General features: G+C 51.9%; 1 protein-coding gene across 2 annotated transcripts in view; it reads right to left on the reverse strand.

Moving 5' to 3' along the window:
* The window catches only part of Sdk2 (sidekick cell adhesion molecule 2), a 282,556-nt gene that overhangs the window by 42,174 nt on the left and 214,664 nt on the right, over positions 1–25,718 (reverse strand). For both annotated transcript variants that reach the window (XM_021212230.2, XM_029546072.1), the window contains 18 exons: positions 23,585–23,780; positions 23,330–23,428; positions 22,713–22,904; positions 19,866–19,987; positions 19,179–19,288; positions 18,946–19,096; positions 15,411–15,648; positions 13,807–13,922; positions 13,035–13,224; positions 11,511–11,609; positions 10,402–10,596; positions 8,827–9,028; positions 7,463–7,566; positions 6,896–6,966; positions 5,456–5,591; positions 3,751–3,807; positions 1,960–2,061; positions 1,730–1,845 (listed from right to left, as the gene is read on the reverse strand). In XM_021212230.2, coding sequence (XP_021067889.1) covers positions 1,730–1,845; positions 1,960–2,061; positions 3,751–3,807; positions 5,456–5,591; positions 6,896–6,966; positions 7,463–7,566; positions 8,827–9,028; positions 10,402–10,596; positions 11,511–11,609; positions 13,035–13,224; positions 13,807–13,922; positions 15,411–15,648; positions 18,946–19,096; positions 19,179–19,288; positions 19,866–19,987; positions 22,713–22,904; positions 23,330–23,428; positions 23,585–23,780 — 2,496 coding nt within the window. The remainder of the gene's footprint in view (positions 1–1,729; positions 1,846–1,959; positions 2,062–3,750; positions 3,808–5,455; positions 5,592–6,895; positions 6,967–7,462; positions 7,567–8,826; positions 9,029–10,401; positions 10,597–11,510; positions 11,610–13,034; positions 13,225–13,806; positions 13,923–15,410; positions 15,649–18,945; positions 19,097–19,178; positions 19,289–19,865; positions 19,988–22,712; positions 22,905–23,329; positions 23,429–23,584; positions 23,781–25,718) is intronic.

A 25,718-nucleotide genomic window follows, 5' to 3' on the forward strand; every position in this document is an offset into this window, starting at 1 on the left:
GGAGCTGATGCAGAAGCCATGGAGGGATGTTCTTTACTGGCTTGCCTCCCCTGGCTTGCTCAGCCTGCTCTCTTATAGAACCAAGACTACCAGCCCAGAGGAGGCACCACCCACAAGGGGACCTCCCCCATTGATCACTAATTGAGAAAATGCCTTACAGCTGGATCTGGTGGAGGCATTTCCCCAACTGAAGCTCCTTTCTCGATAACTCCAGCCTGTGTCAAGTTGACACAAAACCAGCCAGCACACTAGGTAAACACTCTGCCAGCTGAGTCTTACCTGCTGCCCAGATGCTGATGGAAACACACCAGGCCCTGTCAACGGGTGCTGACGGCTCAGTGCTGGTTAGCAGGCATCCAGGATGTGGCAGTTCCATCCCTGTGGTTCACACCCAGGGATGGGCAATGTTTTCTGGGAACTGCAGACATCTGCTGTGTTCTATATGGTACCTGGGTACCCACACATTTCCTGAATCTCTGTGTTAATGCACCACTTCAACAGTCTAGTGGCTTCCACACGGTGGCTGGCTCTGCCTGGCGCCTTCTTCCTCTCCAGAGGCGTATGCTGTGAGTGCAATATTTGGTTTTCCCAGCTGGCGCTCACTCCTGAGCGAAGCCTTGAGGGGTGCCATCCATCTTCAGAGCATCGTTGGTAAGATGCCTCCCTCCCCGTTTCTCCCCCTCCTCCATCCTGGATGGGAAAGGTTCCTATGCTGGACTTTGCCTTGTACCAGGTGGCCTGTCTCCACAGGCTGAGTGGCACACACTCATTGCCACCTGTGGAATGACGGCTCAGGCCAGGGAAACCATGGGGTTCTGTGGTTTGCATAGCCTGTGTCCCCAGGGCCATTGCGTGGAGACAGTTTTCTGAAATACCATCCAAATATCAGGAACCAGAGCATTCCAGATGTTGGTGAAGGAGGCAAGCTTCTGCTACAGCTAAGGGCTGTGTGCTCCAAAGAGGGAGGCCAATCAGCTCTTAACTCTTCCACCCACTGCCTCCTGCAGGCTCTGCTTCCTGGCAAGGGCGATTTGGGCTTCTGGATTCTAACATGTGATAGGTTGTGACCTGCCCAGACAATATCAGTTGGGCTACAGTTTCCTCATATAATGGGCACATTTTGTGGGCATTGGTACCCACAATGTAACAATGTAACAGCTTTGTGGGCTTTCAGCAGGCTGGAAGAGTTTCAAAGCAGATTTTCAAAGACTGGCAAAGTACTTTGCAAATTGGTTGTCTAATTAAAGATGGGCCAAGAACCCCATAGATTTTTTTTTTCTTTTTCTCTGAGACAGGGTCTCCTCTAGCCTAGGCTGGCCTTGAACTTGCTATAAAGCCCAAGATGACCCTGAACTCCAATTCTCCTGCCTCCACCACTCGAGGGCTGGGATTATATAAACCTCCACATCTGGTTTATGCAGTGCTGGGGCTTGAACCTGGGTCTTTGGGCATGTAAAGCACACACTACCAATGGAGCATCTTCTGTGGCTGTGGGGCCGGAGGTGACAGGTATGGGCATTGTGAGCATTAAAGCAGAATAAGCCCAGGTGGGGTCTGAGTTCCTCCGATCAAGCTCAGCCCACCTCAGAATGGAAATATTCTACAATGCCACAGTGTTTATTTCTGCCAGCTGTGCACATAGCCCAGGCCACAGGTATAAAGTGACTCACCCAGCCCTCCACACCTCTTGACTCCTCTGCACACTATTCCTCTGCCAGGTCACACATACCTTGTATCCTTGGATGTCTCCATTCTGGTTGTCCAAAGGGGGCGGCTCCCAGGTCACATCCAGCTGTGTGGCTGTGGCACTGTGGATGGCCACGTTCTGCGGTGCTGCCGTGGGCACTGGAGGGCATGGCGGTTGGAGAGTGAGTGTTCACGGGTCTAAGCTATGGAAAGGGGAGGTGGGCTAGGGCAGGATGGGGGGTCCTGGATCCTGTATCAGGGACTCAAACTCACCTGCCTCCCCGACGAAGACCTCTTGCGGCGGGCTCAAGGGTCCCTCACCCACAGCGTTGTACACACTCATCCGGATCTCATAACGCCTGTGCTTGCTCAGATCTATCGGGGAGAGTGGGGGTCAGGAACACAGAGGTCCCAAGGCCAGAGGAAGGAGTCCTCCAGGGAAGCTGGAGCTATGGTAGAGCAGGGTGGGGGGAAGGAGGCATAGCTACCATTCTAGCCCCCCACATGACAACGGGGAAACAAGTGGTAAAACCTTAGGTGCTTGGGCTGCACCCTGCCACCGCACCTATGGGACACAAAGCAGGCCTGGGACACAAAGCCTTAGGGTCATCAATACAATTGAATCTCCAAGTCAACAGTGTTGAGACTAAAGGCAGCAGTGTCAATAGTCCTGGCCACCCTGGGTCAGAGGGTCAAACCTTCCTTGCCTGTACTCTTCCCACTGTGACAGACACTTCAGTCATGTCGCTGCTGTGTCACCACCTGTTCCCCTTCACCAACTCTTTTTCCCCTCCTCTTTTGGGGTTAGGGATGGAATCCTGTGTCTCCCCAAGGTGGAGCACAAGCCTTGCTATTGGGCTGTATGTCACTGCCGACCCCTTCAGCCCCACTAGCTCAGTCCAAGAGGCGACGTGTTTATGGAACGTGAATTTGGGGGTGAAGAAATCCACATGTTAGTCAAGTTTGAAGTGCTTGGTAGAGATGCCCGGAGAGGAGAAGCCGATGCAAGCAAATGGGCTTTGTCACCTTTGGTGGGAGACGTGATCCCTTTCCACGGTGCCAATACGTCCCCTTACCCCCTGAACTCTACTGTCCCTGTCTCTCTCCTAACCTTGCTACCCAGGGTGGCAGTTCTGACATACGTAGGCTCAGGCTGAGGAGGAGAAGGGGGCATCCCGAGGAGATCCCGAGGTTGGCTTTTCCTTGGGTGGATGTGGGCAGAACCTGCCAAGGCTTCAGGAACAGAGCAAGGGGCAGAGGGGAGCCACAAGGGGACAGGCTAGGGGCTGACATATTCCACCCAGGAGCCTCAGATAGGGCTAGAGAGATGGTGAGGGCCAACATGTCTTACATGGGTCAAGCTGGGCCGTAGCAATAGACGCCCACCTACCTGCCCTGTATAAAGCACGTGGGAAGGCTTCTCCCTTCTGCTTTACCTCCTACTGTTGACCCACTGTCTCCTCATGCACGCAAGTCTACACACGTTCCTAATCAAGCACTTATAGGATAGGTATGGGGGACTCTCTTCCAAAATGCCTCTTGCTTCATGTGCCTAAAAGATGTATGTGTTAGTGGCGGTCCTCAAGCACCCTGGGTGTGGGAGGCTGGCTAGGTCTTTGTCAGCTTGACAAAGGAGACAAGGAGACCTCAGTTGAGACTATGCCTCTGGAGGGGCATTTTCTTGATTAATGTGGGAGGGCCCAGCCGGGTTATGGGTGGTGCCATCCCTGGGCAGGTGGTCCTGGGTGGTAGACGAGAGCAGGATGAGCCAGCTAGGGTAGCAATCCGATAAGAAATGTCCCTCTGTGGCTTCTGCTTCAGTTCCTGCCTTGAGTTACCACCGCGTGGCTTCCCTCAGTGATGGACTAATGACTGGGGACGAGTGAGCCTAACAAATCCTTCCCCCCCCCCTCAAGTCGCTTTTCATCCTGGTCTTTATCAGAGCAACAGAAAGGAAACTAGTACAGTGTGCTGGCCCGGGGCCAGGCGTTCTTGGCGGACCCCCTCCCTATCCCATCCCAGGAGGCCTGGGCCACGACGGACCACCCATGCAAGGGGACTTACTGTCCAGCTCGTACTGCGTGAGGCTGGGCCGGGTCAGGTTCCGCATGGAGTACAAGGCTGAGGGGCAGGGGGTGAGAAGTCAGGGAGACAGCGGATAGAGGTTAGTGTACGCAGGCACCCCGCCCACTGGGAACCAACCAGGCCTGGGATGGAATAACATGGCTGTGACAGGGCAGACAGGACTGCTGCCCATTCCTGGTGCTTAGTCGGGGGTGGACATGGGGAGGGGGTAGATCCTAAACCATTGCTCTCCCTACCTCGGGGGACACTGACCAAAGCCATAGGGGAGTCTCTCAGAGCCTAGCAACCCCGAGGGCAGGTCTGGGGGCCGCTTTCATCCCACTGGCTCCCTGGTTTCACTCTGGAGCTTAGGCAAACCACGGTGAAATATTGGTGTCGTGAATTCCCTCATATGAACCAGAAACAATTTTACTGCCAAGAAATATGAGTGAATCAGACACAGATCATATAAAAAAAAATCACAGCCATGGGCAGACATTGGCTGAAAGAAATAAATAAGTAAATATAAGAAAATAACATGAGCTGTTGGATCGGGTGCTTCTGCAGGTCTCGTTCGCTTCATGTCCCCTGCTCCATGCTCAGTCATTTTGTCCGCGCTCACCCCTGGAAGCGATGGCTGCACAGCTTGGGAGATGTGGGATGCGGCAGCACAGCCCATGGGGACGGACCTAGGCCGGCTCCTCTCTCCTGCTAATTCCTCTTTTTCCGAACAGTGTAGCTCCCCTTCCTCATCCTGTACAAGCCCTCCTCTTTCCTGCCTCCCTCCGTCCCCCTTCCCAGAACAGACATGGAGCCCTGTGGATTCCACACTCAGGGCAAACCAAGCCTGCTTCCCTGGCTTAGTCTTGTGCTCTTCTGCTAACACCACAGCCTCCTTGCCTCTCTCCCTGTCACCTCTCCTGTGGCTGGGGCACCACCTCTGTGCTCCTGAGTGTCCTACCAAGTCCACTCACACCCTCCTCTTGCTCACGGCTTCCCCAGCATCCTCCGTGCTCCCCGAGTGTCCTACAAAGTCCACTCACACCCTCCTCTTGCTCACAGCTTCCCCAGCATCCTCCGTGCTCCCCGAGTGTCCTACAAAGTCCACTCACCCTCCTCTTGCTCATGTCTTTCCCAGCATCCTTTCTCCCTGGGGTTTCCTCTAAATCTCTCCCTTTTCTCTGCTTCTCCTATACTTGAAGGCTGGCTTCTTTGGCCCTAGGTCTGGGTAGTGACTTCCCGGGGAATAGGAGGGGTCTTGACTGTTGTTCTTGGTAGGGGTCTAGATGTTGAGGCTGCTGGCTCCTCCCTCCACACATTCACCCGCCTAACCTGCAATCATCCTCCCACGTCAAGAGAGTCTTTTGTAACTTGTCTGGAACATTCTCCCCTTGCCATGTCCATGACCATTGACATCTACCTCAGGGCTTATTTATTGAATGTCTGGTTTTTCTTCCATCAGACTGATCCAAGAGGTCAGGGACCTGTCTGTTTAACCACTGGTGTGCCCAGAGTGTCTTGGAGCATACAGAAGGTGTTCAATGAACGCTCAGCAAGTGAATGAACGGGGTAAGAAGAGGAACACGAAGGGAGGGAGGCAGGGTTGCAGGTTAGCAGACTCAAGGAGACTGGGAGCAGCAGATCAGTGGGGAAGATGAGCATGTCTACCCCCACCCTCCCTAAGGCTCCTGGAAGTGCTACTCACAGGTGAGCTCAGCCCACTTGGCCCCAGGGTTGTTGATGCCTCGAAGAGTGAAGCCCCTCAGTCCTTCGTAGAGCAGCTCCCGGTACCGGATTCGGAAGCCCAAGAGGATGCCGTTGATCTTGTCCTCAGATGGAGGCTACGGGGTGGGAGGGTCAAACATGGGGAGGGACCTTGACTATGGCTCGCCTCATTCCACCCCATCTCTGTCCATCACACCTCCTGCAGCCACAAGGCAGGTGCTGGGTCCCAACCAGGAAAACCAGCGAGGATAAGGGCAGGCATTTCCAAAGAGGTCGTATGGTCTCTTTGGGGGTTGGGGGAAGGGCAGGGATCACCATGCAAGCCCCTTCAGCAGAGCAGGAAACCCACTCAGAGACACGAAGGTACTCGCCCATGGTCACATGGCAGAAATAAGACCTGAAAACATGCCCCTGGAATCACCAGCCATTGCTCATCCAGAAACCCCCGTGACCCCCCACTTCTGACCTCCCCCGGGGCTGCTGCTGTCTGTTGACCACCTGGTGGACATCCTGGTGTGTCCTATGAGCTGAGCCCCTGGCCTACACTAGCACAAACATGCCCATGGATATGGTCTCTCTTTCCTCCTTTGCTTTCTGTCCTCAGCTGAGCTGGAGGACTGGCTTTTTGCCAAGTGGAAGCTATTTTCTTGATGACCCTCCTTTGAGACATCTGTTGATGTCTTTTTTTTTTTTTTTTTTTTTTTTAATTGGCTCCTTAATTGCTTCCCTGGCTGCCATGGGTATGGCCTGGCCCTTCTGTCCAGGTGTCCCATAGGCTCCAGCCTCCTCTGGCTCAGGAGAGGTTGCCAGGTCATTTCCACTTAGGGGGGGGATATCCTCTCTGGGGTCCCAGTCTCAGCTGCACAAGGATCGCTGCTGGGCCCAGTTCCTCAGATCCTGAGAACTACAGCCAGCCCCTACCTACATAGGTGGGTGACCTGCTGAGCCCAAGGCTGCGCTCCAGAGAATGGATGGGCAGCATGATGGCTGAGGTTGCCTCGGGCCCTGGCAGAACAAACATTTCTCTCTGAAGAGCAGGCAGCTGGGAGAGACTAACACGCACAAGGGGATGCCGCTCATGAGGAAGGTCACAGGTCACTGTTGGGAAGCCTGTTACTGACTTCCGGGTCTGGGCTTTACAGAGCCTTGGGGAGTCCCCGTGCGCTTCTCTGCATACAGATTCAACAGGTCTGGGGTCATGAAACTAACCCTGTCACTTGGACTCTGTGACTCATGGTCACGCTCTGTGATGTGCATACGCCTTGATGTCCCTTTCCCATCCCCTGCCTTTCCCTGTGCTCTGGGGGTATAGAAAAGAGGCTGAGGCAGCCCTGGTGGGGACTGGTAAGATTTTTCTGGTCCCAGCCAAGAGTTTTTCTGAGTCCTTGGGAATGAACTCACCTTGTTGGCCTAGCCTTACCTGCCATCGGATCAGCACAGATGTGGTGGTGTGGGGAGTCACCGACAGGATGGCGGGTGCCTCATCTGGGGCTGTGGAGAGAGGCAGAGGACTGGGCTCTGGGCCTGGAGTGTCAGCACTACCCAGAAACCCACAGGGACCAGATTCTGCTGACACTGGTTGGCTGGGCGGGTCCTGCTGAAGTTACCCTGGAGACCCACCCACCCAGTTTTCCTCACAACAGCCAGGGTGAGCTGGAAGCCTGATCTTAGAGTTTCTCAAAGCCATAGGACTTAGGTGGCTGTTCGGTGCAGGGCCAGGGTGGGCATCTGTTCCCACTTCCCGCTAGCTGGAGGATGATCGGAGAAGAAATGCACCCAAATTCTAGGCAGGGTTTAGGTCCCTGAGCTCTGGTCAAAGTCCCTATTGTCCCAAGCCTCTGGGCATTCTGGCCTGGAGGTAGACAGACCTAGCAGGCCTAGTGAGCCACCTCTCACCGTCAGGGGCCCCACCCACAGAAGAGCCTTTCGTGCCCAGGGAGCAACCAGGGTCAGGAGCAAGAGGCCCAAGCAGGGAGATGGCACTGACCTGCCTGCAGGGTGGTCAGCGACTCTGATTCCTCACTGAACTCGCTGTCCCCGATGTCGTTGGTCGCCTTCACTCGGAACTTGTAGGACGTAAAGGGTTTGAGTCTGTGGAGGGAGGGAGTTGGGGACCAATGACCAAGGTGTCAACTGTGATTTGATTATGAACGATCTCCCCCCCCCCCACAGGTTGTTGAAGACTTGGGTTCCAATGGGTTCGATTGTTTTGAGAAACTGACACTTCAGGGAGTGCGGCCCTGGTGGAGGAGGTGCATTACTGGGACATGCGCGTGCACCTTACATCCATCCTCTAGCCCTTCCTCTAGGTCTGTTTCCTGGGTACCATGTGCCTCTGCCACGTGCTCCACTGGCCCAGGGCAACAGACCCAGTTGTCCTTAGGCTGAATCCTCTATGGCTGTGCTCCCAGACAAATCCTTCCCCCTATACATTGCTTCCTCCAGGAGTTTGTCACTGTGATGATGAGTCTGATTAAAATGTCCCTCAGGACCCACGCCATCACCTCTACAGTGGGGTCTCATCTATCCCTGCTTGAGGCGGGGAGCCTGGGGAGAAGGAGGGGCTTCAGTGCTGATGCAGGACCCAGAAGGAATCCTGGAGGCTTGGGAAGGGGTCACGTTGGGACAGGCTCTGAGATGCTGAGTGCCCAGGCCCCATGCCATCCCTGCTCAGGAGGCACATCACTGTAATGATAAGCCATACATCTCCAGGCTCATGTCTACCCGTGCTCTGGTGACCAGGGAGACATCCACACTTCCCTCTCCACACAATCAAATGCACGGTGCCCTGCAAGCTGCAAGTCTTTTCCTGATGTTAGGTAAGTTTTAAGGGGGTGGTGGTGGTGGTGGTGTGCGGAGATTTCCCAGAGATAGGGAAAATTGTCTCTACGACCCCCATTTTCTTCCCAACAGAATGTCTTCTTGATTTACAGGGTTGGGGGTGGGAGAGGGAAGCCTTGCTCAAGTTCCAGGTCACGTCGACTGGAGTATAAAAAATACAACCACCAGGGAGTAGATGGAGGCCAGGGTTTTGGAGAGGAGCTTTGCACTCTTATTAAAGATGGGAGGAGGACACGGGCTGTCGGGAGAATCGCTAATGAAGAGTGGCAAGCGCTTCACTAAGGGGGCCTGGCCAGGCTCCACAGATAATTAAGAGGCAACCCTAATGGGTTTCCCAGGGACCCGGGGAGAGCAGGAAGGGGTGAGCGTGGTCGGTGGGGCGAGCTGAGGGAAGACTTGGGTGACCGGCTGAAGGTGCTCCCAGAAGCCCCCTCCCTCCTGCAAGGGTCACGTGAGGTGCTGTCTCCAGTAGAGAAGGGAACAGAGAAGTGGGTGTGGACCCCACCTTACCTGTCCACAGTGAAGGCGGAGGCATTGTGGCTCACGGAGGCCGAGTGCAGCGCCCACCTGCCACTGGGCAGCTCCCGTGTCTGGATGGTGTAGTAGCGTACTGGGGAGAGCCCGTCGCTGCCTGGCTCCCAGGACAGCAGCACACTGCGTGCTTTCACGTCTTCCTGCTGTACCACGGGCTTGCTAGGGGGCTGCGGCCGGTCTGGGAGGCAGGGCAGGGGATAGGTGAGACTGGGGTAGCCTGAGCAGGGTGATGGTGGAGGGGCTGCCCTTTCTCAAGGGCAGTGCGAAGGGGTCCTGCACTTGGCACAGACACCCCCTCTCCATTTTACTTGCGTGGTTTCTGGTGGGACCTGTCCTAGGTGCCTGGAGAGTCACGCCTCCCACGGCAGCCCCTGGAGGAGGACTTGCTGACACGTTTGCATTTGCTTACTTACGATGGAGATAGGTCCTGCATTGTGCTGGACTGAGTGGGAGTGGGCCATGCTTCCCTGTGTGAGTTCATTTCCGCCATCCCCCTGCCCCGTATCCCTCTTTCACTAGCCACTTTCCTACCCCAGACGGCAGGCTGCCAAGCCTCAGTGTTCTTGGCCTTGGACTTGGTGCTTCTTTGTGGTAGGGATGCTTTGTGACTACAGGATGATTATGGAAGCACTCACTCCCTGCCCCTCCCCGGAGACCTTCTCAGTGCCTGGACCATCTTCCTCTCGCTAAGGCAACCCAGATGTATCCATATTCCCTAAGAGCAAAGAAGCACTTGGAGGAAATTCACTGTCTTACTGTTGTGTGTGTTGTTTCCCGCCTACCCCCACTGGGGACGTTTTCTAACAGATTCAACCCAATTGGGGGTTCAGACTCGCACCTAGGGGACCCACCTCCAGGTGCCTGCTCAGGGCCCTGAGGTATGGCAGCTCAGACTGCAAGCTCTAGCCCAGACCTAGCCCAGGATAAGGGTGAAGATGTGAAGGGGACCAGGGGGTGGAGATGATCACCAACCGTCTCCTTAGTATTATTTACTCTTATTCTGACAGGATCCCTCATACCCTAGGCTGTCTGAGGCACGCATTGCCACATTTGGTTTATGCCGTTCTAGGCATAAACTTGAACCCACAGCTTCATGCATGTCAGGCAAGCACTCTTTCAATCTTTTTTCTTTTTCTTTTTTTTTTCGAGACAGGGTTTCTCTGTGTAGCTCTGGCTGTCCTGGAACTCACTCTGTAGACCAGGCTGGCCTCAAACTCAGAAATCTGCCTGCCTCTGCCTCCCAAGTGCTGGGATCAAAGGCGTGCGCCACGCAAGCACTCTTTCAATTAAGCCATGCCTCAGCCCCACCTGTCCTTTAGAAACCCGGAACAGAGTAGGATCCTGGGAAATTCCAGTCCAGCTCTGTGACATGGCATGATCCCTCACTGACCTTGACCCCGACCCTGGAGTCCGTTCTCTTTTCTAGACTAAAGAGATGCCCTTCCCCACCGCTTCTCCCAGTCGCCCACCAGGAGGGGTGCTAAGCCCTTGTGTGGACTCCAGAAGCCCTCTTCAGCTCCCCCGGGCCTCCCCAGCCCCATGGGCAGTCACCTCTCTTCTCTGTAGTCACCACCAAGGCCTCAGCAGCCTCTCCCCAGCCTTTGCGGGTTTGGGCTGTGATACGGAATAGGTAGACAGACTCTGGCTTCAGGCCTGTGGCCATGTACTGGCGGGCGCTGGGTGCCAGGACCTCCACTGTGGCGGTATTGGCTGTAGTGGCGTTGAGCCGGTGTGTGATCTGGTAGGCTGTGGGAAGAAAGACGAAGGGCAATGGCAGATCCGGCAGCCCCAGTGTCCTGTGAGAGGACCCATCTCTGTGGCTGCAGCAACACATGCAGTCAGGCCCCCTGGCTCCTGTTCAGCTGTGTGTCACTCTTCTGGTCGCTCTTACACCTTTAGCTATAGTTGACGAATACGGACTATGGTGGGGATAAAGGGTTCAATGTGTAGTGTCTTAGACTCCCCCCTTGTCAATTTACTTGAGGACGAGAGAGGCCAAGTCACCTGCTAGCACGTGGTGGCTCTAAAGCAATAGCCTGGTGCTTTCTAGTCCAAAGGACTTGATGTCCACTGTCATTTTGTCCTCTGAGCTGCACCATTCTTCCAGGACTAGCCCAAGACAGAGGCACAGGTAGACCTCCTTTGGTATGTATATTCACGAGTTTATTTAATTGCAATTTTGAAAAATATTTATTTCCTTTTTTTTTTATTTGTTTTGTTTTGTTTTGTTTTTCAAGACAGGATTTCTCTGTATAGCCCTGGCTGTCCTGGAACTCACTGTGTAGACCAGGCTGGCCTCGAACTCAGAAATCCGCCTGCCTCTGCCTCCCAAGTGCTGGGATTAAAGACGTGCGCCACCACCGCCGGGCTTATTTATTTCATTTTTATTCATCTTGCTTCTACCTCTCAAGTGTGGGGTTACAAGTGTGAACACCATGGCTGACATGTCAGATTCTATACAAGTGTGAACACCATGGCTGACATGTCAGATTCTATACAAGTGTGAACACCATGGCTGACATGTCATTCTATTTTTCAGAGGCTGTGACTTCCCAGCCTCTTCCCAGGCTGGTCCCATCTCTACTCTTCCCTCCCCCCCCCCACATCATGCCACCATCTCTCTCTTCCCTAGGAAGGGCACAGGAAAGGGGCAGACTTACCCAGAATGATGCCGTTGGGGGCTGCGGGGGGCTGCCAGATGAGCCGCACAGATGTGGTTCTCACCTCTGGAAACAGGATGCCCATGGGGGGGCCTGGGACTGGAGGAGAGGGGAGGAAGAAGGTGAGGCTGCTGTTCTGTCAGGTCTGGTTCAGGCCAGGCTGAGCATCGAGGGGGGAATTAATGGATCAGTTCAGTGAATTCGTGTGTAGTGTACATCTTAGGAAATGATCACAAAACTATCTACCCTCAAAATCAGGCTTATTTTACAGGGCCTAGAAGGTGAGATGGGGTATGTATACCCCTCAAACAGGCCTCAGTTATTTAGCGAGGCCCCAAGACTCCAACTTCCTTGCCCATCGTGTGTCTGTGCATGAGCTCTTAGAATGGGCAGACATGTGCTCTAGGTTTTTAAGTCTGTGCTGGAATGATCCTGGGGCCCCAGCCAGGGCTTCACCCAGGCGCTTCCAGACCCCTGCCTGGTCTGCGCTTTGGGAGACCCAGCTGTGATGTCTTCTGCCTCCTGAGTAGCTGTGACCTGTGATGGAGTTGGAAAGTGCTCATCCTGTCCCTGTAGGAATCCTCTCTCCACACCTGGCTCAGCAATCCAGGCACTTAGAAGCTCGGGGAGGGCCCAAGGGCACGCCCCAGACTCTGAGTGGGCTTGTTCCCCAGATCCATCTTCTATGCACCCTGGGAATGGCCCAGGGGAAGCTGTTTGGGGGTGGGGTAGGGTAGCAGGAGCCTGACTGGTGTAGATGAGAGGAAGGTGTGAGGGGTGACATGAGGACAGGGAGGGATCTAGTGGCAGCGGGGAGGGGGCACTCTTCCTGTGACACTTCATTCCAGCCCAGAATGTCAAGGAGATGAGATGTGTAAACTCAAACTTGGCCTTCTGGGTCATTATGTGGGTATATTTGTCAAGGCAGGAGGATAGAACATATTTAATTTAACAGCTCATTAGCTTGATTTATAGTTAGAATATACAGACATATGATACCGGGGCTTGCTTCCTTCCGCATCTGTCTGGGCCTTGCAAGTGTTTGTGGTGGGTTAGGCCATTTTGCCGTGTGTGGGAGAATGGCGTGTAGAGACATCTCTGTCAGCTTGAGACCAGGGGATTGTGCAGTGTATGGAGCTTTTCTGGTGTCACGGCTTTATAAACAGGACCAAGAGGCACATGCTCACACATTAGACTCAGATTATGCGCAAAGCAGACCTGCCTCAGGTGGGACCCCCCCTCAAAAAAACAAACAAACAAACAAACAAAAAACCCAAACCAAACCAAACCCTCAAACCTAACGCCAAGTCTTTGTACTGTCTACTTGTCCTAGGGAGAGACCATGAGGAGGAATCAGACATCCAGCTGTCCTGGCCCTTTCCCCCACTTTCCCTTATCCGCTTTGAACAGCATCTTGCAGTGAGTTGGAAGCCTCTGGAGACCCCGTTTTCCAGAGGAGGATCCCTGTGGGGGTGGGGCAGGATGAGGGGCAGACCCTCTGAGCTCACAGGGACGTAGGCTTACCATCATCTAGTGTCCGCTCCAGGATGGGAGGGTGGCTCGGGCTGCCATCGCCGATGCGCGTGAAGGCCAGAACCTGGACCTCGTAGAGTACATACTTGCCCAGGCCTGTGAGCTGGGCACTGCGGGATGAGTTGCCTTCTACCAGCCAGAACCGGGCCTGGGAGTCCGAGTCCTTCTCCTTGTACCTCACCTGCCATTGCCAACACAGAGGAGGGCCTCGGTCTGGAGCCTCCCCCAGGAGAGGATGGGGAATGGGGCAGGAACACTGGGACCCTCGGAGGGGCTTGGCCCCGGAGGGTTCTTGGAAGGTCTAAGACACATGGGGAGACTCAGCTGTCCCCATAGGCCTACAAGGGAAAGTGGCTTACTTAAGGCTGCAGAGGGATAGTGACAGAAATGTGACACTATCCTATGCTTCTCATCTTTCTAGCTAAGGCTAGGCCACATGGCCACATGACCACATGGCCACATGGTTATATGATCATATGGTCACATGGCCCAGAACAGTTTGGAAAAGAATTCTAGAAGATAATAGAAACCAGACTGGCTCCCTTAGGGGTGAGGGTAAAGCTTGAGGTTCCCAGATCAGCCTTCTGGAAGAGGGGAGCAGTCTGTCAGTCACTCAGTCCCTGGATAACTCCCTGTCCCTAAGGGGGACTTCCTGGTTGCTGTGGTGACTGGTGGATGGGAAGCAAGACAGGTACCCTGTGCCTCTGTGAGGCAGAGAGTGAAACAGAGGAAGGAAGACAAAGATTTGGGTCCCAGCATCTACCTTGTAGCCAAGCACGAGGCCATTTCGATCGGCCTCCGGGATCTCGCTCCAGCGGACCAGCATGCTGCTAGAGGTGGTGGCCAGAGCCGACACGTTGGTGGGGCCAGAGGATGGGACTGTGGAAGACAGGGGTGATGAGGAAGAAAGAGGACCCAGAGACAGCCCTTCCCTCACAGTGGTGGGAAGAAGAGGGAGGATGTGGGGGCCGACCAAAGAGCCAGCTCCGTGCTGCCAGCTCCGTGGGAGAAAGACAGCACAGGCAGATCACAGCTGCAATCGATCCTATGGTGGTTTTGGGGAGGTTGCAGACAAGGTTTCTGGGGTCAGCTATTTCTCCCTGCTAATTCTTTTCTGAGGATGCTAGGTGGGAGGCGGGGTCTCGTGTAGCGGAGGCTAGCTTTGAATTCACTATGTTGCCAGGAATGATCTTGAACTTCTGACCTTCTATCTCCCAAGTGATGGGATTAGAGGTTTCAATCACCATGTCTAGTTTATGCTGGGGAAGCAATCTAGGGCATGCACTCTACTAACTGAATTATATCCTCAGTCCAGCCCCCCTCAGTTTTGCCTGTTCAGAGTAACTTTTATTATTATTACAATTACAATTACTATTATTATTATTATTATTATTATTAATTTTATTATTGTGTGTATGGTAGGTATGTAGAGTGTATATGCTATTATTATTATTATTATTATTATTATTATTTTATTGTATGTACCCATGGTGTGTGCATATGCTATTATTATTATTATTATTATTATTATTTTATTGTATGTACCCATGGTGTGTGCATATGCTGTTATTATTATTATTATTATTATTATTATTATTATTATTATTATTGTTATTTTATCATGTGTACCCATGGTGGGTATATAGGGTGTATGTGCATGCCCCAGTGTGTACATGGAGCTCAGAGGACAATCTCACAGATAAGCTGATTCCCCTTCATCTTTACGTGTGTTCTGGGGATCAAAGTCTGGTCATCAGGCTTGTATGACAGGTGTCTTTACTGGCTGAGCCACCTTGCGGTCTACCCTCACCTGTTTTGAGAAAGGATACCATCGCATAGCTTGACTGGCCTTGAGCTCAGGAATTCAGCCTACCCCGATTCCAGAATAACTTTGGACCATCTTGCTTTCTAGCCCATATAGCAAAGAAAGGCAAAGGTGGGGGCTCAGGGAGGGTAGAAGAGACATCTGACACTTAAAAAGTGTCACAATGAACCACAAATTGGGCAAATGAGGTCTGCCTGTGGATCAGGGCTCATAGTGTAGGAGGGAAGACCCCTTTCTAGGCTCCTTAGAAGAGATAGATTTTGTTTCTAGAATGTTCTGAGATCCCTCTGTTGGGTGTTGGGGTTAAAGCTGAGTGTGTGGGGCAGTGGGCTGGGGTAGGCTTGGACTGCTAGCCAGTACTGCCAGTTATCCCACACACTTCCCAAGAGTCGGGGCTGTCATGGGGAGGGGCGGCACTGTGGGGGGAACCTAGCGATCTGGCAGGGTGCTCTGCCCTGGGGTGAGCACAGAGGCTGTCTGCTAAGCTGTCTGTAGAAATGGCTGCAGAACAATCGGTCCCAGAGGAAGAGGAGCAGTGATACCTGACTCCCGGGTCCTGCCCACCACCGCCTGGCTCCATGGCCCGCTCCCGATGGCGTTGAAGGCCTGGACCTGGACACGGTACTCTGTCCACTCCTCCAGGTCCTCGATAGTGTATTCTCGCTCCACTCGGTCTTGTACCGTGTGGCTCAGCGTCTTGCCATGGCCGTCAGAGCGGCCGTACTTGATCTTGTAGCCCACCGACTCAGGGTTGCCGTTGTATTCCATTTCTGGGAGGGGCTGGGGTAAAGGGGGGGGGAGGTGAGGGATTAGGAGGGAGATCACCCTGTATCTCCTCTTTCCCACCCACCAGTTGAGCAGCCAGTGCCCCAAAGAGGTGCTATCCCCAGTGGCACTCCAGTTGGTAACACTGTTTCCACGGCCCCACTGGGACTCTCCACACTGGACTCCCAGAGAAGCAACATTTTTGTTGGTTGTTCACGTGGCTGACTTATACCCTTGCCCGGAGGCTGGTCCCTCCCAGCAGGCTCAAAACCTGTCTGACCAGTGTGCTGAGAGCCCTTAGGCTCTGGCGTCTTCCTGTTTAACTCCCTTACTCTGGCTGTCGACACACGCTGTTAATTGCCTCTAACGCTTGGTCTTTATTCATTCTGTCTTGGGAGGAGGGAACCTGGCAGGGGGAAGGGGTCCTTATATGGTCACTGTCAGGAAGTCCTGCTATTCAGCAAATCTCAGGCTCTCCCACTGAATTTCATCTTTATCTTACTGGTTAGAGTCTCACCAATGAGAAAAGGCAGTTTTTTTTCCTGGTTCATATCGCTCATTGGGAGGGGTTCTGCTTACTGGTTTACAGTTGGATGAATCTGGCAAGGTTGATAGGTGGTGGAGGTGGGCCTTTGGCCTCAAGCAGACATCAGCTGAGAATCTGATTTCCACTCCTCTGAAGCTGGGGTGTCTGCAGTTTCTCCTCTCCATTCTGCCTCCCTAGGGCTCCAAGTGCCCATAATCCATATTGTACCATTTTCTAACCCACTCTATACAATTCCTTGTAGCCCCTGCCTCACGAACCTACCCTCCTACCCTCCTCTCACCTCTATATCGCTCTACAGACATTTAACTGACATCAGCTAGAGATCATCAAGACAGAAACGGATGGGCCCAAGAGGCTGAGATGGGCCTGGCATACTACTCCCCTACTAGTTAAGGAGAGGTCACTGGCCGTGTGCGTCCTTATGAGGCAGATGGCTGCATGGCATAGCTGTCGACTTCCCATCCCCCACAGCACCCCAGTAATCCATTCTCTAACTTTTACGTTTGGAAATCTTCGGAGACAATTACTGTGTGTGTGTGTGTGTGTGAGAGAGAGAGAGAGAGAGAGAGAGAGAGAGAGAGAGAGAGAGAAAGAGAGAGATCAGCTGGTAGTGGGTAGAGAAGAGCTGAAGTTGAGGTCACAAGAGGCTAAATGTCCCAATGTCCCGCTTACACACTTACAATGCCCTGGGCCACTGGGCTAGCCCTAAAGTGTTGCTCGGGGTCTGCCTCTGGAAGAGGAACCATAATTAATAACTAGTGTTTGTTGGGGGCTCATGGTGTCGAGTCGTCTCTCAGCCACCAGCTCCTTCTTGGCATGTGTGGTGTGGGAGGGTTTGCACTAATTTACATAACCAATGAGTGCTCTCTCTTGGAGGCAAAGGGCTGTGTGATGAGAGGCCATGGGGCACGATCAGGCTGTCTCTATTTTTGTCAGGGTTTTGGGTCTCCCAAAGAGCACGGGATGCCAGCTGCTACTCTTGCTCATGCCTGTCAGAATTATTCTTATTTGCTACGCAAGTTTCTAAGACTACTGCCTGGGACTCCTGCCGGGGTGCCCTGTCCCAGGGTGGCCTGAGAGACAATGTTTTGGTTCCTGGTTGAGAGACGACTATGTGTTCAGTGGCCAGTGCTGTGGATTTTTGGGGCTCAGTCTTTTGCTGTTAACTTGGGAAATGTAGGAGGATGTGGGGATCCTGGGGAGGTTATGTGACCTCACTTTCTTCCTATGAAAATTGGGGTCGAGCCACATTCTGCTGTTGTGGGTTAATGAGAACATTTTAAAGATAGACTCCGAATAAATCACCCAGAATAGCTCCCTGTAGGGCACAGCACATCAGTAAGTTACTTCCTGCAGGTCGACTGTGGTCATGACCCTCAAAGTAAGGACAGCTGTGACCTGTGGGACTGGTCCCTTCCTGGCTTCCACCTCAGCAGCGGGTGTGCTCACGCTCTGACCAACTCTTTCTAAATGCTAGGTCCACTTAGTGGCTGCTTGGGTGGCCTGGCCGTGGGCAAGTTCCTAATTTCTCTGAGCTTTCCTGTTTTTAGCTGTAAATCAGGATGGGGGTGTGTCCTTCTCAAGGTTCCTGGAAGGGTTCAATGGATAGGAAGTTTAGGACATTTGCCACTTGGAAATGCTTCTAGTAAGCTGCAACATTTTGTTTGCCCCTTGGTCCCCTCCTCCCTCCGTGTATGTGTGTGTGTGTGCGTGCACACACACACACACACACACACACACACACACACACACACACACCTGCACCCAGAGGACACTTTGCTTTTATTTTATTCTATTCTTTTGTTATTTTGACACAGGGTCTTACTAGGTATCAGTGGCTGGCCTGGTATTCCCTATGTAGAGCAGGCTGGCCTTGAACTCAAAGAGATCTGCACCTTTAATCCGAGGCTGGGATTAAAAGTGTTTGCCACCACAAGCAACTTTCCTACATTTAATATTTCTCGAGAAAGGGTCTCGCACTGGACAGGCTGATTGGCCATCAAGCCCCGGGAACTTCCTTTTGAAGTAAGGTGAAGTGCTTCCTCCCAGCCCCATGCTCCCAGAAATAAGACTCAGACGCTAAATTTATTTAGAAGTACCTTGGCCATAATAGCTAGGCTCCTCTCTGACTACGTTATAACTTAGAATTACCCATCTATTTGAACTCTGCCTGTAGCCATGCGGCTGGTTACTTGTGCTCAGGTGCCAAGCATCTGTCCCATCACATCTTCCTGTGCCGTGGCTCTATCCCAGAATCCTTTCTGCCTACCGGATGTCCCACCTCCTATTTCTTGCCTAAACTGCAAGCCAGATTTATTATCGACAGGTGTCAAATCCATACAAACACGAGAGATTCTCTCTACATCCTCCTGTCTCTGCCTCCCCCAGCACCGAGACTACAACCCTGTGCTAGCATGGCTGGCTTTTTTAAGTTGGTACTGGCGATCAAACTCAGGTCCTCAGGCTTGTATAGCAAACACTTTATAACTGAGTTATTTCCCCAACCCATACAAAATATCTTTTAGCTCTCTAATCTCCTTTGAGCACAATGAACTACTGGGTACCTTACAGGTTAGTAAGGAAGAAATTAAAAAAAACAAAACTAAACTAAAAACCAAACAAAACAGGTGTATTCCCAAACCTAAGCCAAAGGTAAGAATTGCAGATATTTGACTAGTGACCTTTGAGGTCAACATATTGATACAGGGTGGGGACAGTCCTGTGAAAGTCCCATCCCACTGCCCCCCCCCCCGAGGGAGCCTTACCATCCATCGGAGCCACAAGCTGGTCTCACTGGCTGTGCGCAGAGTCACGTTGGCTGGGGCCATGTCTGGCGGCGCCTGGAGGGTCTGGATCTTTCTAGAAGGTTGACTGGGTGGGCTGGTGCCGACGATGTTCACTTGGCGCATGCGGAAGCTGGGGTGGGGTAGAGGGGATGAGGTAGGTACGGAGGGGGTTGCTGGCTCCCCTCTCCTGCCCCCTCCCACCTGTGCCTTACCTGTAGTAGGTGAAGGGGTTGAGGTCCGGCACCTCCATGGAACGTGCGTCAGGCTCATTGCCGAGTTGGTAGATGAGCAGCCACTCCTCGCTCTCCCCGATCACGCCCACCTGGAGAACGGAACCTCAGACCTGTCCCACTTGTGGAGGTCAAGCCGGATGCTGTGAGCCCTAGCACCTAGTAGATGTCACCCCCACCCAGGGAATGTCTTGGTCTAAAAGTCATGACTGACTGCAGGGTAGCTCTGAGTCCTCCTGCATGAGGACCTCATAGCAGGCTGGGTACAAACACATTTTCAGGCCTTTCTTCAAGACCAGGTACTTGTAGCTTCAATGAACTACACACCCCCCCCTCGACCTGCAGTGGTTTTTAGTCTTCCTCATGCTGTGTCCCTTTAACACAGTTCCTCATGTTGTGGTGACTCGCACCCCAAGCCATAAAATGATTTTGTTGCTACTTCATATACACTATATATACTCTATGATTTTGCTATTAGTGTGTGTGTGTGTGTGTGTGTGTATAATTTTGCTACTCTTATAAATCATATAAACCTGATATGCAGGATATCCGATATGGGACCCCATGGGGGTCATGACCCATGGGTTGAGAGCTGCTGCCGTACAGGAAGTTCACAGGGCTGCCTGAGGCTGTCTGGGAGCTGTCTCAGTCCCCTCTAGCAGGCTTTACCTGAGCCTCCACCACCCAGCGGGAGATGGATGTCTTCCCATCATAGCCAGGCCTGAACTGCAAGGTCACAGATCGTGGGCCGATGTTGGAAATGCCCAGGTTGGTGGGTGCCCCTGGAAGTTCTGAGAAAGGAGGGCAAGGCAGAAAAAGTTAAGAGGGTGGCTCCCTGGCAACAGGGCTCTGTGGCAGGGAAGGGGCTGAGCAGCTCGTCCTTCTTGGGGACATCTCAGGAGAAGCACAGCCAAGGCCTATTGACAACGACACTGCTTCTGTCACGCAGGGACCACATTCATCCTGGGAGGCTGGCACAGATCTGAGGGCAGAGACCCCCTGGAGCTGTGCATGCTGGGGCTTCCCTTGGAAGTTTTGGCATTAAGCAAAATACCCAAGAAGTTGCACAAATCAAGCTAGGCTTGGCACAAATATACAGATCAGAACCGTCCTCCATCCATGAAACCCTATAGCCCTCCGTAGCCAGGGATGGCTGGAGAGGCTTAGAAGGGCTGGGGTGGGGGCAGACAGGAGGATGCTCCTCTTTTTTAACCAGGAAGTCAGGAGTTCTTAGGGCTCAGGATGGACTGAAAGATTGCAGATTGTGTAGTGGCGTGTTTGGAGCTAACCTTGGCTTCAGAAATCCTGGCCAGTGTAAGGGTATATAGTGAGACCCTGTATCGAAACCCAACTGATCAACAAAGCAGACAAACTGATAAAACCATCCAAACATCAGTTTGAATCTAACTCTACCATTACAGACTGTGTCTGTGAGCAACTGAGATAGTTAAATTGACAGGGTTCAGGGCCCTCTAGGAGACAAGCCTCCGGGCACCTATGAGAGGGAGATTTTAGGTTGGGCTGGAGTGGGAAGACCCATCCTAACTGCAGGTGGAACTATTGTTGTACAGGCTGAGGGCTGGACTGAGTGATAAGGAGAGATGGGGCTGACCCCTCGTCTCTCTGTCTCTGCCTGTCTCTGTCTCTCTTTGTCTCAGTCTATCTCTGCCTCTGTCTATTTCTCTCCGTCTCTGTCTCTGTCTTTCTGTGCTTCCAGATGCAATGTGACCAGCCCTTTGAAGTGACTTTCACACCGTGATGGTTGTGAGCCAGAGTGAACCACCCTTCCTTCTTTACTTTTTTTGTCAGGCGTTTTTTGTCTCGGTATCAAGGGAAGCTACAGATACAGCATCTTCCTCCCTTCCTTATGTCTTGGTATAATGGTGATGCTACGCCCCCACACAGCAGGAAACGGCAGTGAGGAGGCATAGAGAGAGAAAACCTGTAGCTTTTCGGCCTGGGAAGTCCTAGACAGATAACTACCAGCATTACTGATACATATTATGAGTGGGGGGTTGAAGGAGCCTGAGGTGTCTTGGCCACCTTAGTGGGCTGTTGGTCCAGGCAGTCTGGCTGGCACAGCTTTTCTGATCTGGAGAGGACCACATGGTGATCTGGTCCAATTCTGTATGTGTACAGATAGGGAAACTGAGGCACAGAGGTGATGCCTGGCTTGCTTAGCGTTTGTGCTTGGACTGATTATTCCCACCCAATTTGACCGCCCCACAGGAAGTTTGTCTATGGGCTGCAGTCCAATGTGGACGGTAAGAATTCTTTCTTTGAATTCTCCTGGCAGGGAGTCTACTATGGGACGAGGAGAGCAGGGAGTGGACAACAGGGATGGGGGTGGAGTCCTGGTGTTTCTCCTGTGTCCAGGGCTGTGGGGAGAGGGGATGGAGAGCCATATAGTTCTTCACCTAGGGCCTGAGGCCATGGAATCCAAGTCTGCTCAGGGAAGGACCGTAGGACCAAGAGATCAGCAAAGGGGAGAACCCAGCGGAAGAAAATCAGTATTACTCCAAGACAGAACCCCTCCAAGGTAGGTATGGTGGTTCACACTAGGAAGCCCAGCTCTGGGAAGTCTGAAGCAGAAGTACTGCAAAGTTTGAGGCCAGCATGGGTTGAATGGCGAGTCTTGTCCCTAAAATACACTGGAACCTTGGTGCAGTGTCTTATTCTTGTAATTCTGGTTACTTAGGGGGAGATATAATGGGACTACTGTGAGTTCAAGGGCAGCCTAAGCCATAGAATAAGACTCTGAATTAAAAAAACAAAACAAAAACCAACCAAACAAAAAAAACCAACCAGCCAACCAACCAACTAACCACTCACCAATAACCACCCATCCACTAATCAAACAACCAACTGCCAACCAACCAACCATCCGACCCCCCACCAACAAGCCAATCAACTAACCACCAACTCACCGACCAACCAAATAGCCACAAACTACCCATTATCCAACCAGCCGACCAACCAAACACTAATAAGGCAACTAATCAACCAACCTCACACAAAGAAATCAACCAACCAACCAACCAACCACCAATCCACTAACTAACCAAATAGGCAACAACAACCCACTAACCAATCAACCACCAACCAACCAACTAACCACCAACCCAGCCAAAAAAAAACCCTCAACCAATCACCAACTACCAATTAACCAACTAAACAAACAACCAGCCAACTAACCAACCAACAACAAACCAATCAAACAACCAACAAACCATCCACTAACCAACTAACTACCAACCTACCAATCAACCAACTACCAATAAACTAACCAGCCAACCAACCATCAACAAACCAACTATCAACAAACCAATCAAACAACCAAGCAACCGAGCAAACAATTACCAACCAATTGACCACTAAACAACCACCTACCCACCTACCCACCCACCCACCCAACTAACCAATTAACTAATCAACAAACTAGGCGGACAGAGCCCCCCTCAAAAATGAGAGCTGTTTAGAAGAGCAGAGACAGGAGTTCTAATGGGAAGCACTCACCTGGAGGCACACCAGATGAAATGGTGGAGGCCGACACCTGGCCCTGGCCCTTGGAGGTCATGGCAGCCACCTCTATAGTATAGGTGGTAAGTGCTGTGAGGCCCGTGACTCGGTACTCCAGGGTTACGTTAGGCAGGTAGTGGGTCACACGGGTGTTGGTTCTGTTGTACTCTTCCCAGGAGATCCGGTACCCTGGCGACAGTCCACAGTGGTAGTAGCATGAGCTGGGTTGAGATTGTGCATTGACCTTGACCCTTATTCCAATCCTTACTCTGTACCTAGCTTGGTGGTTTGGTTCACCCCAGGAGCAGAGGGGGCAAAGAAGCTAGGAGCTGCTGGTGTCATGCCTAGGGATCAGGTAGAGTGTCAGTGGGATGTCTCTTGTGGGCAGGGATTTCAGGCAGACAGAGCAATGCACTGAGATTAACCCTTGGAGTCCTTAAAAGCCTGAGGCCCTGCAGGGGCAGAGCAGGAGCCCTGAGATGTGCTGTAGATTGGAAGGGAAAAGCTAAGAGTTGAGAGTGTGGCTCAGTTGGGAGGCCTGGGTGGGAGCTGGCAGGGGAGAGGCTAGCCGGTAACCCCAGCCCCCTTGGGCTCAGGAGCATCATCATGCCTACCTGTCAGGATGCCGTTCTTCTCGCCTGGCTCCTGCCAGCTGACCTTCAGCGAGGTGTCCAGGATGTCATTGAAGCTCAGGTGTCCCACGGGTCCAGGTACTGTTCCCAAAAGGGTCCCCCACCCACCAATGCCCATTAGAGTCAGAGCATGGCCACTCTATGCAGGATGGCCGCTGTGCTCCAGGATAGCCCGGGACTCCCCGAGGGTCTGGGTTAGGGGTGGGTGGGCATGGAGCTGGGAGTAAAAGCACCTACCATCCTCATGTGTGCGCACCAGCTGGGGGCTGCTCCGAGGCCCATCTCCCGGTGTGGTGAAGCAGAGCACCGAGGTAAAGTACTCTGTGAATTTTTTCAGACCGGACACGAAGCCCACATGGATGCTGTCTTGAAAGTTGGGTCTGGCAGTCACCATGGTAACCTCCTCTTCTTGGGTTGGCTCCCAGGCAATCAGCTGAAAGAAAAACCAGAAGGATGCTCTGGGAAACATGAAGCTCTCAACAACAGGTCAGGCCAATGGACACTGGTCCAGTGGTTCCTCAGCCCAGGGACTAGAGAGACAAGCAAGGTAACACTGAGGCCGCTGTATCTAGGTCAATCCCATGTACATTCTGATGCTCTCTCTGGGTGTCTTGAGCCTCTGACTCCAGGCAAGACACAGTACGGGATGCTTCCCACAGGGTCCTGTCACCCCATTCTCCCAGGGGAGGCATTTTTACCAGAACCATTATCACAATCTGAGGTCTGGGCACAGAACCGGAAACAGGCCCTTTAGTTAAAAAAAAAATTCCTTCCGAGTGATGACAGCAGAGCAGTGTACCAAAGCGGGGCTCTTCTAAGTCTGTAGCCCTGGAGACCACCCTGGCCTCATATCCACGAAGCCACCGCTTTAGTGCATAGACAAGGAAACGGAGGCTCAGAAAGGTCAAGTCCCTTGTACTACATCACACAGCTAGGAGAAGCGGAAGTGTTACTTCTGCTTTCCTATTGGTTAGTTTTCCCGTGGGTTCTCCAAGGTTGGATGCCACAGCCGCGTCAATGGCTATTGTCCTACGTCTGTACCAGGTCAGGTAGTCAATCTTACCTCTCACCCAGAGGAGGGCGATGACAAGAGACCCCACCTGGATCCCACGCTTTCTCTCCCATCTCCCTTTGTACTTTGTCCCCGTCCTTTGATAGCTTGCCTGCCTCTTCTCCTCATCCTGAGTGGCCCCTCCTCCTCTCCTACCCTCTTGTTCTCTGGGCCCTTCATCTGTCTCCAACAATGGCAGCTGGTCCCAGAGATTTCCCCATTTATTTGAAGTTGATTAAATAGCAATTAATGGTGAAAAGCTACACTTGAAGAGTTTTAATAAGCACGGGTATTTATAGATATAAAACAATACCACACCAATGTCTCCTGATTAACTCATGCCCGTAACAATGCTTAATCTTTTCCTTTTCAGGGCCGGATGTTTATAAAGGATGTTTTGAAATTTAATTGGTATTGTGAAAAGATAGCCTATAGCAAGTTAATTAGACACTAATTAGACCCTAAAAATACTAATCAGAAACACTAAGTGGCATTTAATAAGTATGTTAAATATCCTCTTTATTTTAGTTATCTTGTTTCATAGCAATTAAATTGCCCAACTTCCTTGGAGTAGATGGAGAAATGAGTTTAATGTTTTAATTTAATTTAATTAATGTAAATTTGAATTAATTATGCTGTTGGAATTAATTGTGTGGTGTGTTCCCCAGCAAGTGTAAAATTTGGGTAAATATTATTTTATTGGTCTTAAGCTAATTACAATCACTACCATTTTAAATAAAATAAAGGAAAAAAAGAGTTCCTTTACAGATATCTTAAAATAGTATCACTGGGTCTTACCCACAAAAAAAAAAAAAAAAAAAAAAAAAAAAAAAAAAAAAAAAAAAGAAAGAAAGAAAGAAAAGAAAAGAAAATGACCCATGAGACCATGCACAAGGCAAGGCTAGTGTGATTTTGAGGACCAGTCACTTTGGCTTCTCCCTCCAGCTTCATAACTGAGACCAAAATGGCCTCAGGGTCACCGCGTCCCAAGACTGCTATGAACAACACACATCCTTGGGGTGAAACTGAAAGTCACAAAGTTCCCCAGATTTCTCAGTGTTATGGTTTGGATACAAAGTATCCACCTTCCTGCCCAAGGGCTCACAGGATGTTGAAGGTTCTGTCTCTGGCTGGTGGGTCCAATCATTGACAGGTGATTTATTAATAAATGCTCTCTTATCAATTAATGAATTGATGAATGGCGCAGGGTCAAGCCAGCCTGCCTGCCTGCCTGCCTGCCTGCCTTCCTTCCTTCCTTCCTTCCTTCCTTCCTTCCTTCCTTCCTTCCTCCCCTCCTTCCTTCCTTCCTTCCTTCCTTCC

The sequence above is a fragment of the Mus pahari genome, chromosome 14 (genome assembly GCF_900095145.1).
Source record: "Mus pahari chromosome 14, PAHARI_EIJ_v1.1, whole genome shotgun sequence".
NCBI classification, from domain to species: Eukaryota; Metazoa; Chordata; class Mammalia; order Rodentia; family Muridae; genus Mus; species Mus pahari.